Below are 12127 nucleotides of genomic sequence, written 5' to 3' on the forward strand. Positions count from 1 at the left end.
TCTCTGTTTGGTTGACATGCGCAGTCCAAGTGTCTAGCGTGCGCAGTAGTGGCTATCTGGATGTGTACCGACGTGTAGGTTTCCGCCGCCCAGGTAAGGTTACTCAGGTATCTGTGAATGTTGGTCTGGACTCTGGAAACTCAGAGGCAGGGATGAGAATGGGGGTGGATATGAGTTCTGGACCCTACGTTGCAGTTCAGACCCAGTTTAGGTCCCTTGATTTTTTCTGCTCCATTCTCACGAAGCTTCACGATACAACTCTGAGTCTCTGACAGTCTGAGTGCTCAAGCAACAAACATCCGCAGTTCCGTCCCAATAGTGCGGCGGCTGTGGCCAGATATGAGTTTGGGAATGAGAAATGGAGCCAAGCCCCACGAAAGCCTTATCAGAGCCCTTTTCAGAAACATAGAGACTGGAGTTCAGACATGTCGGGGGTGTCTCGCAGCCCAACGGGTGGTAGTTGAATCTGCCATTTTCCGTTTCATGCCAGTGAAAACTTGAAAAAAGTGGTGAATCCTGATGTGGTTCTTTCGGTAAACCAACCGATTTTCCGCACCGCGGGCAGCCGGTTGAGTTTCCGCCGCGAGCGGAGGGGTCCAAAGGTGGAGTATTCCCGATTGCCCGCCCCCATGTTCCCATGGCCCCATGTCTCTCTCCTAAGCAAAGACTAGACTCTCACGCGGGAGCGCGTCCAACTGCTTTCCCGGAGCTTTTGGGAGCAGTTTTGGAACCAGGGAACCGGGGGGAGTCCACGCAGAGACACAGAGACACGGGAACACGGGGGCAAGGCGGGGGCGTTCCAATCTCTATTCTGAAATCTGACATCCCGCATGACCTGTCTCGGACATCGCAGACCCATCTTTGAAGGTTCTAGCCCTCGATGACAGAGAAGTCTGGAGCTCCATTGCTGCACATGCTGCCCATGGCATGCAACGAAACGTACCCGCCGGCGTGGACGAACAAACCTTAGATTTGCCGGTCCCGCAGAGACTCCAACGAGCAGCAAAAAGACAGTGGTGCGAGGGGTTCCCGTTTCTAAGAAAAGATGAGGCGAAGGGAGCTTCGAGCTTGATACCACGCACTAGGTAGACACACTGCAGTAGGTATCTGTTACCGGTAACTTGACGGCACACGAGCGAGCCCGACGTCTCGTCACCAGTCCATTTCCGGAAACGGCAGAGACGATACATACGACCTAGTATAGACAATCCTAGACAGCTCACCATAACGCAAGCTTCCCCTTCAGTCCAATCCCATCCCCTTGTTCCTTCGCCCGCCACGGCCGGCGCTAGCCCGTTGGTTGCTAAAACGGATGCTCATTGTTGCTCGGGATTGCTGATCTTGATCTTGCCATGGGGGTAATGGACCATGGGCCAAGGGTCATGGCATTACGGGAAGAACTTAGACGGTGAGGGGGTGTGAGAGGCGTGGGAAGCAATGGGACGAGACGTGGGTGCGGGGAAGCTCATCCCATTGGGAAAAGGGTGAAAGGTAGAGCTCGACGATGTATAAGAGGACGACTTCACGATGGTGTCCTAATCACTTAGTCTCTCTTCACTATCACACACACTTTTCATCATCATCACTCCTCTCGTCTTATAGACAATAAGCAAGCTCTATCAGAGTTCCATTGACTTTCAACTATCAACCCATTTGGTCCAACACACCCTCCCATCTCGGCCCGTCTTAGTCTTAACTAGCATCAACCACCTCCGTCATCAAACTACCTCTCACGGAACCAACCGCATCATCTAGATACCTGAAGAAGCCAACAAGAAGGCCTCTTCCCTCCCATCCTCCTATCCAGGAACCTCCACCAAAAACACACAGCAGAAGAAAAATGTCTCCCGCAGCTCTCGTTGAAGCCGGCAGCAACATGTCACGGTACCTAACCCGCGTCCGGCCACTCCGTCTCATTGTACCTCATCTGACCCCAAGGAAACTTCCCAGACTCGCAGTACAGCCCGTCGAAGCCCCCGTCGTGGCACCCGCAAACCCCCTCGTCGCGCAGGAGAGGAGCTTCAACTCGACCCCCAAGTCCCTTGGCCTCGGCGCCACGGCCCCCCAGGTCGCTCGCGGCCTCCCCGAGTTCAGCCTCCAGGGCAAGGTCATTGTCGTCTCCGGCGGCGCGCGCGGACTCGGTCTCACCCAGGCTGAGGCCCTCCTCGAAGCTGGCGCAATAGGTAAAGAATCAACTTTTCTAACAATCTTCAACTCTCTCTCCCTCCCTGTCTTTTCTTCAAGAGAGACGTATGCTCTATAGATGTGTCATTACACAAATGCAAAGCGCAAGACTAACATCGACCCCGTAGTCCACGCCATCGACCGCCTCCCTACCCCCGACCCCGACTTTGAAAAAGTCGCCCTCCGCGCCACCGCCGAGCTCGGCACCTCGCTCTCCTACCACCAGGTCGACGTCCGCGACGTCGCACAGCTCAACGACATTGTCGAGGGCATCGCCAACCAGCATGGTCGCATGGACGGCCTCATCGCCGCCGCGGGCATCCAGCAGGAGACCCCCGCGCTCGAGTACAAGGCCGAGGACGTCGACCGCATGATGGGCGTCAACGTCACTGGTTCCTTCATGACCGCCCAGGCCGTCGCGCGCCAGATGGTTCGCCTCGGCACCGGCGGCAGCATCGTCTTGATTGCCAGCATGAGCGGTACCGTTGCCAATAGGGGGTTGATCTGCCCGTAAGTCTTATTATACCAACAAACTTGATTTCCATCAAAACAGTATCAAAATGGCTGACACTGGTACTATAGCGCATACAACGCATCCAAGGCCGCCGTCCTGCAGCTCGGCCGTAACCTGGCCGCCGAATGGGGCGCCCACGGCATCCGCGTCAACACCATCTCACCCGGCTACATCGTCACCGCCATGGTCGAAGCGCTCTTCGTGGAGTACCCAGAGCGCAAGGTCGAGTGGCCCAAGCACAACATGCTCAACAGGCTCAGCCAGCCCAGCGAGTACCGCGGCGCCGCCGTGTTCCTTCTCAGCGACGCCAGCAGCTTCATGACGGGCAGCGACCTGCGCATCGACGGCGGACACTGTGCCTGGTAAACACCTCGGGGGTGACTGGACAAAGAAAAAGCGGGTTTAATGATTGATTTTGGGTATTTTTGATGATTAGTCGTTAATTATTTCCAAAGACTATGGAGGAGTTTGGGAGCTTTTGCGGTTTTCGTAGAGCAGTATACCTATAATTACATTTTTTATACACCTTCAACAACTTTCAACAAACACTCTCTCTGTGCGTGAAAGCCAACTCAAGCAGGCGACGTGATCCCAATCCGACCCAACCTCGCAACAACCCCAGCCTTCAAATCTAACCTCGCCTCAATCTCAGCGGGCGAGTGTCCCCTCTCGCGCATGAGGTGCATCTGGATAATCGTCTTCAAATCCAGAAACTCTCTGCCGCCGCTGCTACTGCGTCCGAGCCCGTCAAACTCAGCATCGGCTTCCTGCTGCAGCCGGCGCCTGGCTTCGAGGGTGCCGAGCGTCGCGTTGCGGGATGTGGAAGGGAATAAGGGGCCCGGATTCTGGATCAAGTCGGCGTGAGGACTTGGGCCGGGGCGGCTGCCTGCGACGGGACTGGGGCCGGCGCTGGCTGTTGACGTGGAGGAGAAGGTTGGGTTCGGCTGGACGATGCCCATTTGGCGGAGGCGCGAGGAGAATTCGGCGGTGACTTCGGGATTTGTGGTGGTTGTGGCGGATGTGAGATCTGGGTGGTGGCGGTCAGCTTTTTGAAATACAAGTCCGCTATCTAGAGAATGAGACGAACCCTCTGGTTTGAGTGTCGCCGTCTTCGCCCGCGATTGAGCCTGCGCGGGCTGCGTCGGAGGGGCAGCGGGAGCTGCTCTCGCGGCGGTTGACGGTGGTGGTACAGCGCCCGGAGCGCGGGTCGGGAATTTGCGCGCGGCGCCTTGCGCGGCTTTTGAAGAGGATGATCCCATTGTGCCGAAGCTGGTGCGTATAGTGGTGTGGGCGAAGATCGAGGGGAGAGAGTCAACGAAGGGGGGCAGAATGATGTGGGAGAATTGGTGGGAAAGAGAGAAATGCGACCGAGGAAGCTCGAGATTCTTTGCGGCAAACGATGGTTTCTTATCGATAAGGATGACAGGGACCATGACGCATCCATTTCTGGGGTACGTATCGTAAGATGAGTTTCGTCGTGTCTGGTTGGTCAATTCACCGGTTTCCTACCGCGCTCTCGGTGTGCTTTTCGGTGTACTTTGGAGCAAGACGTCAAGATATGATCTTTGGTCCCCCCTGTTCAGAGAGCTTTGAGAACCGATATAAGCTGACTCATCATATCTTAATTCCATCAACTACCTTCTTCTCTGATAAGTTCCAGCATATTCATTGCAATGCGTGAGGTTCCTTCAACTCTGACGAAGCGACAGCCGTGGTGTTCTTCTCCGTGGCGACAGGGCTTACACCTTCGGTAGCAATGTAAAGATCCATAACCTTGGGTCCAGGATAATGATGGACCGCGTGGACCGCCCACCACAGTCCCGTGATCGCCACAGTTCCCACCAGAATGACTGCACTCCAGTTCATCGTCGCTACCGTTGTGGGCAACACGAATGCTGATGTACTCGTTAAGGTTTGGCCAGAGTTATGGAACGAACAAGGACTTACGGAAACAAAACATAATATCAAACAAGACAATGAATAGCACGGCCATTCCGTTGATGATGTATCCCGCCTTTCCCAGATGGAAGGGTCCACGAGGGAAGTACTTTCGCCCCGAGAGCATGTTCGCTGCGAATGGGATGGCGTATGAGACGGATGTCAGAATGATGAACGAGCTTGCCAGTGCTAGGAAGGCTGCTGAGCTTCCGAGGGGTATGGCGCCCAGTCCGGTTGCGACGACGCCTGGATGATCCATGTTAGTCTCCAAAGTCTTGAGGTTGGAAAAGGACGAGAACGCGGTGACGTACAGACAAACAAGGTTGACCAAATAGGACAGCTCAGGCGCTCATTCACCTGAGCGAAGACATTGGATAGTGGCACAGCATTATCGCGTGCGAGCGCCCAGTAGGTTCTCGAAACCTGAGAACGATATCAGCGACTGGAACTTCACAAGCTCAAGTGGATGGTGATCTCACCGTCAAAGTCAGGCCCACGCAACACGTCAGCGTACAGCCCAGCATGATGAATAGCAGACCAAACGCTGCGCCTGGGTTTCGGATTCCATCGCTGCTGGTAGTGGCTTGCACGTAAATGTTGGTCAGCGGGAAAGAGTTGAAGCCTCCTTGGAGAGCCGTAATGTCCGTGATTGCGTACGACAATGCGACGGCGAAGCAGAAGGCATCTATCAATGGTCAGTTGTGGGCTCGACATATTGGCAGACTGTTGACTAACAAACGAAGCCCAGGGATATCTGCAAAAGGATAGCCTTTGGGAGATCCTTTTTGGGATGTGGCATCTCTTCAGCCATGTGGGTTACCGAGTCAGGAGTCCCAATCGTGAAGGCGCCGTTAAGAACACCCAGGAGAAAAGCAACGCCCCCTGACCACCCTGTGGCATTATTCTCGTCGAAAGAGCCCCATACAAAGTGATTACTCGCATGTTGCTTCGGCATCGCCGCCAGAACGATAATGGTGACGACGCCGCCGATCAATACGAAGATCGTTCCGGCTTGCTGGGTGTACGGAGCATACTTGTTGGCAAAAACAATGAAAGCCGCGCACCCCCAGAGGATGATGAGGTACCCGATGAAGACGTGGAAGGGCTGGCTGACGTAGGTGTCCCAGTTCCAGACGGCGTACATGCTCACGGCCACATTGCTCGAGATCTGCAGCAGGGCTGCGAGCGAGAAGAGCCAGCCGTAGAAGTTGATCCACCCGGTGAAGAAACCGAGGACTCGGCCCCAGCGAGGACCGCCGGCGATGGTGGCCCAGTGGTAGACGCCGCCCGCCGTGGGGACTGATGAAGCGAGCTTGGAGAAAGGTGTCACTCGTTGTTATTCACATTGCTTTGCAAACGAGAGGAGGGATAAAGAGACTGGGATTAGTAAGACAAACCTCTGATAAACTCAAGCCGATGAGGGAGTAGTAAAAGACGGCGACGAGGAGGCCGTAAATGATGCCGGGTGGGCCACCGTTGACTAGATTGATCCCGGCTCGTTACAACGTCCGGCTTGCAAGCAACAAGCGTCTAGTAGAACTTACGAATTGACACAGAAATGGACGATCCCAAGGCAACCCAGGCGTTATCCACCGTCAGAGCCATGCTTGCCAGTCCAAAGAAACCATATTGGCGATTTAATTGATCCTTGTAGCCCGCGGCATTCAAGCGGACTCCATCTTGGACGGCGACTACGGTCTCGTCATCGGACGTAGACGCCGACTCGGCAACTCTATCCCGTGCAAGAAATGCCTTCATTGCAGACCTTTACAACCAGAGAAATTGAGTGCCTGTAGCCAGCCGGTGCAAAAAGGCGTGGAATTGGTGATATCGAAACGCGAATACCACTAAAACAGCGGGAGCGCTGGAAACGCTGGGATCGAAAGGGCGAAAGAGGAGGAAGATCGAATTCGAAACGGAAAGCAAGACAGTAACAGTCCGGCGCAAGACGTCTGTGCAATGCGACACAACGGACGAAATTTGTAGGAAATCGAGGAGGCAGACGAAAAGACGGTCTTGGCGGGTGACATTGTGCTTCTAATACGCCATGTCTTGGGACGGAAGAGCTGCAACTGGACCATCTCTCGCCCAAGTGGCTAGGAATATCAGATAACACTTGTGCGACGGCCATAGGTACAGATTTGGCGTCGCATTCAACAACCGACTTGTCAGCCTGCACAAGCGCCGGTTCTGCATATCAGAAAAGGGATGCCTCGGAGGGCTAGACATGTTCCATTGAGCTAGGCATGCTGCGAAACACCCTGCCCAGGGTCTTGGCTACCAGAAGAAACGCGCTGGTACCCTCTTTCTGAGGATTCCAACCTCTCTAAAGTACTCCGTAGAGCCATTGTACGCTACGCGATACGTGGGACGAGCCGTCCGATCTCTTACTCACGACGTTGTAAGATCTTCTTTGGTCCACTTGGAGAAGCGAGCGGATCATGAGGCATATCCTGTGGTCTGGGGAGATGGAGGGGAAGATAAGTCGAAAAAGGGAGGCCGAATATTGACAAATCGCGGCACACAACGTTTGGCGGTTGGGTAAAACGGATACATGCGGGAACGCTTGAGCAGAAGTAAGCTTTCTCAGGGGCGATGCCGAGTGGCTTAAGCCCCTATGGCTCGGCCCAGATCATAGATGGGACCCCCCTTGGATGCTGGCGATCTCAGTGGGAACGGCAGCCAACCCCATGGCTCGTCGACGTGTGGCTGGCCAGGGAAACCAGCCGAGGCGCATGGTTTAGGGAGTACGGATACTGATAGATGAGATGCTCATCGAAAACGCCCCTCTGCTTCATGCCAAACTTGGTGTCGTAAAGTTCGCGACGAAACCCGTGCTCTGGGAGTCGGTCTTGGATGACCATTGAAGAATTGATCAAATTGATCTTCCACCGGCAGATGGGTCAGCGGCCGATGTGACGATGACTGTATCTACCAAGTGTAGCCGAGACGGCCTATTCCGCTATTGGACTTCGTATATGATTGAGGCCCTTGTCTGAAGCAAGGAGGCTGGAGCTGGTGAAAGTCGAGATGCGTGTCTCGCTGCTGCCGCCTGGATGGAAGAGGTACGGGGAGTGAGAGAGAGAGAGATGGGACCCAGACCTGGTGGCCTGCTAGTTTTCGCCCGATGGCCGACCTCGACCTTTCGGGTCATTTCATTGGCAAGTCTTGGCAAGGTGATGGGTGGTAGTAGAGTTCCAAGTGCTGACCACTTGGTGAATAATTGCTTGGATCCGCGCAACGGCGATTAGAAAGACCTGAGAAGTCTTACCAAAAGGCGAGGACCAGGAAGTAATCAAGCATGAACCGAATTAGTATCAGCGGAAGGGTATTTGCGTCTTCTTATCGAATCAGAGCGGTCTCGTCGACGATAATAAGAAAGCTTGATGAAAAGGAATATGGGAATGGAAGAATTGGAGCATTCAAGAACCATAGAATGAGATACTTAGGTACAGTACACCCCGCTAGAAGCATCCCCGCAGTGCGGCAGCTTAGGTAGCGCCGAAGACCCGTTATTTGTTTACATAGGTACCTGCCGCTTATCGCCTAGCTACCTAGGTATGTCCCCTTTGGGATAAACCAGCGAGAAAGGGCCAGAAGCTTAACAGCGCGTGGGTCCAACCGTTGCACGCAGGAAGGAGCACAGGAAAGTAGGAAGGAACATTCATTCACTTGCAAATCTTCATGGGCTTTTCATCAATCCAGTGTTTTTGCATCCAATTGCCATCCTCACATGCTTCATCAGCCGCCATATCATAGTTGGTCTTTTTGTGACCTCAAAGCCTCTCAATCTTGACTTCACAACCGTGTCTGCTACGACTCTTCCTTGCTTCCATGTTGCGCCGCCTCGCTGACGTCGGATTGATTGGTGGGCACCTCTCCCCAAAGCTTCGTTAAACTTTGTGAAGTTCGACAGGTGGACCTTGCTGCAAACTTAATGGCCATCAAAGGGGAAGCTACAGGGCTCGCCGAACATCTCAATTCTTTCTCCAAGTGGGCCAGCGCAAAACCACGAGCTCCTCATACGGGGAAGTGCCACCTTGCTTACTTTTGCCGTTGAGCTTCTTATATTACTTTGACTGACAAACTGCCCAAGCGAGTTGAATAAATGCTTACCAACCTTGATGTAATATACAGTCAATGTAATGAAGACCTCAGTGACGAAGTCCCACAATCTGAGTAGCCCAAGACTCCAATGCAACACTGAAGAATGAGTCGATATTCATCCAATTTCCGATCAAAGCTTGTGTGTCTGGCCATTGCCGATGTCGACATCCGGAACCTGCCTGTCACCTCAAACGCCCAGACAATGCTTTCATAACTGCCGGTTCTATCATCGGAGCAGGGACGGTGCCGGATGGGTTCGGGCCATCCAAGGTCATCCCTTCTAATCAAGGGTCCTGTCCCAGGCACCATGTGGCGTTCAACGTCTCTCCTCACGACGGGAATGCAAGCATTTATATGAGTAAATGACCACTAGCAGCTCTTTCGAGCAGTATCCACCTGGATTTCAAGGAGAGCGGAGTCTAGTCGCCTACTTGACCCATGTTCATCGTCATCTAAAGATGATACTTAGGAGGTGGTCATCCGTCTTGGTAGCTGAAAATGCCCAGAGTCTTATTTCCGTCATTGCTTTCACCACTGTCGTTCCTAACTTTCTGCAACTTGCCGTAACGCCCGTGGCGTTCAACGCAGCTTACAATGAGAAGCTTCAAGCACGTAGCAGTAGCTCTGGCCTTCCTTCTGTGCATGATTTCCCAAGCAGAAAGCTCACCGAAGCCAGCGAGACAATGTCCGCCTCTGAAGAAGGGCAGCTTTGTCGTTCAACAGTACCAACTCTATCCCGAGAATGCGGACTGGGACGTCAACAACTGCATCGTCTACTTTGGGTAAGCTTATGTACAAGCTCAGACATGAATCATGATGCTAAGGCAGAGGCAAGATCACTGTTCAACGCTAGCGTTGTAATTTACGATCCTTACAAGGACACCGTCCTAGACATCTTGACGTTCGATGGCATCACGCACAACCCTGCCTTGCACATTGGTGGAGTGCAGGTAGACACTCGCACCAAACTAGTCTCGATTGTAGTCGACGCCGCTGCCCCCTTCAGTACCGGCGGCAAAGACGTGTCGGGTGACAACTTCATCATCAAGTACGACCCGGCAAAGAAGCAGGTCCTGTGGAACAAGAACATCACGGCCGTGACCAAAGGGGCATACGGAGGCTTCCAGGACATTGAGCACGACACCCACGGAAACACCTACGTCGTTGGCTCGTTCCCGGGTACAATCATGAAAGTCGACCGCCAAGGCTCTGCTGTCGTCCCGTGGTACCTCCCCGTGAAGATTGACCACACGAAAATGGGCTTCTCCGGCCTCGCAGCCACTGGCAATATCCTGCTGTCCAACAATAACGAGGACGCTCAGATCTACCGGTTCGACATGAAAGAGGACAAGGGCGCTCCCGTGCTCGTACCGAGATCGCCGAATGTGACGCTAGCGGGCACCGATGCCATTTATCTTCCACCAAGGTACGGTGGAAAGGTGTTGCTTATCGCCGAGAATACCAAAGGCGTGACTGTTTTGCGGTCAAACGATGGGTCCTGGAAGTCTGCCGAGCACCTTGGCACGGTACCGAATAATTCCACCGATGCTCAAGGAGGGATTGTCACTGCTCCGGTGCAAGTCGGCGACAGTCTGTTCATGGTTGAGGAGTTCTTTGCGGATGCTCCTGTTGCGGGCTCGACTTCTGGGAACAGGACTAGTTTCCCGATGGTGGACATCACCTCGCAGGTTGAGGATCTTCTCAAGAAGTGAGTGATTCGCGGTTTGGAATAGTAATTATAATGAATACACTCTTCTTCAACGAAGGAACTTCTGGAACTTCATCGCCATCTTCAGGCTGCAGATTTGATCCACTGATTCGATTAGGTGTTAATCGAGACCACTTTTCGGGACCCCTTGAGCTGACAAGCCCCTGGTCAATAGTCTGACATGCATAAGTCTGCAGGCATCCACAATCGCGCATCAACAGTCAAGTGCCTATTGGATATGCGGATTCAATCTAGTCCACACCCCTCGCCGATGGTAGGGCTACGATGTCAACCCAATAGCTCGTTATCACGGCCAATGTTTGCCGAGTTCGCTCTTAGGGCCCTTCCAATACTATGATGCCTTGATAACGAGATGTCTTCGCCAATCATGCCCTCACCATCACCAGTGTCTCACTCATGCGAGTGGTGTCGCAGGCTCCTCGTTATCCACGCCGAAGCCGATATCCCGCATCAGAACCGGGGCGACAGACACGACGCCAGGTGGAACAAGATCGTATTCGACACCAGTCTCACAGATCTTCTCACAGCCCAGCAGAAAACATGTGCCTTTATAGACTGGATACTCGACGGAGAGTGCATCGCACGACCAGACGTTGGCGAATGCGTCGACAACATATCCGGCGAGGTCTACCAGATGGACCTCGAAGAGCTCGAGCAGTTCCACGGCCAGATTGACAAGGACCCGAACTACAGGCTTCCTTCCATTCGCCACGCCGTCCAGGGCCGCAGCGACGGGTACGTCGACTATGTACTCGTAGCTGAGACGAACCCCCCATTCCGTATGGGTGGTGACCACACTCCAGACGTCCTGACTATAGAATTCTTTGGGCTTTGGGACCCGCGCACAAAGCTCGTCTCGTATAGGACGGTCAAGGGTCTGCAGATATGTACGCCTCATGATAACCCGGCAGCCAGAGACTTCTGGACGCGGCCGATACAGAATGATCCTGCGTGTTGTCTGCCTGCAGTGAAGTCATGGCTGGCAGATTGCGAGGATAAGCACGAAAGGTGTCGGGAGCTGAAGACGCAGTCTGGGCCGTCGGCACTCAGGCCTATTAGGCTGATTTATATTGATCACAACTCTAGAGCAGGGAGCTATTCGCTGCGGTTGCGAGATACGGCGAATCTAAATCCTCTACCTAGATTCGCAGCTTTGAGCTATTGCTGGGGCGGCAACCAGACGGTGAAATGCGAGACGGCTACGCTAGAGGCATTCACAAAGGATATTTCCTTTGAAAAACTGCCTCGGACGATACAGGACGCCGTCAAAGTCTGCTCGCAGCTCGGAGTTGAGTATGTCTGGGTCGATGCTCTCTGCATCATTCAAGATGAAGGCAACGACGAAAAGATTTTGGAAATCGCCAAGATGCCGTACATCTACGGTCAAGCGTCCTTCACCATTATGGCATCCAGAGCCAAGACTGCGTGGGAAGGGTTTCTCCAGAACAGAGAGTGTTTCAAAGAGTCTGGTCAAGCATTTCTTCTCTCCTGGCAGTCCGAAAAGGGCGAACTGGGATCGATTACCTTGGTCGAGATGGAGACAGGGCACGAACCTATTGACGAGCGGGGGTGGACTTTTCAAGAACGTCTTTTATCTGTCAGGATCGTCGAGTTCGGGTCCCGGCAAACTAGATGGAGCTGTCAAGAACCAATTC

At 53.5% G+C, this 12127-nt stretch overlaps 4 protein-coding genes across 4 annotated transcripts; 3 read left to right on the forward strand and 1 right to left on the reverse strand.

Moving 5' to 3' along the window:
• Positions 1-1840: 1840 nt before the first annotated feature.
• CPAR01_16691 (short-chain dehydrogenase) lies at positions 1841-3064 on the forward strand (the record flags this gene model as incomplete). The annotated part of the gene is made up of 3 exons (XM_060500936.1): positions 1841-2183; positions 2313-2694; positions 2767-3064. 3 exons carry the CDS (start codon positions 1841-1843, stop codon positions 3062-3064), a joined length of 1023 nt encoding a protein of 340 aa, XP_060340451.1.
• A 206-nt stretch (positions 3065-3270) lies between these two features.
• On the reverse strand, positions 3271-6394 carry CPAR01_16692 (choline transporter; the record flags this gene model as incomplete). The annotated part of the gene is made up of 8 exons (XM_060500937.1): positions 3271-4144; positions 4398-4593; positions 4646-4882; positions 4948-5059; positions 5116-5321; positions 5372-5948; positions 6034-6116; positions 6181-6394. 8 exons carry the CDS (start codon positions 6392-6394, stop codon positions 3271-3273), a joined length of 2499 nt encoding a protein of 832 aa, XP_060340452.1.
• A 2943-nt stretch (positions 6395-9337) lies between these two features.
• On the forward strand, positions 9338-10455 carry CPAR01_16693 (uncharacterized protein; the record flags this gene model as incomplete). The annotated part of the gene is made up of 2 exons (XM_060500938.1): positions 9338-9525; positions 9579-10455. The coding sequence occupies 2 exons, from the start codon at positions 9338-9340 to the stop codon at positions 10453-10455; spliced, it is 1065 nt and encodes a 354-aa protein (XP_060340453.1).
• Positions 10456-10839: 384 nt separating this feature from the next.
• On the forward strand, positions 10840-12111 carry CPAR01_16694 (HET domain-containing protein; the record flags this gene model as incomplete). Its single annotated transcript, XM_060500939.1, has 1 exon — positions 10840-12111. A coding segment is annotated over one exon (1272 nt), but the record flags the coding sequence as incomplete, so codon positions are not given.
• Between the last annotated feature and the right edge of the window lie 16 nt (positions 12112-12127).

The sequence above is a fragment of the Colletotrichum paranaense genome (genome assembly GCF_030867605.1).
Source record: "Colletotrichum paranaense strain IMI 384185 chromosome Unknown Scaffold_27.1, whole genome shotgun sequence".
Lineage (NCBI taxonomy): Eukaryota > Fungi > Ascomycota > Sordariomycetes > Glomerellales > Glomerellaceae > Colletotrichum > Colletotrichum paranaense.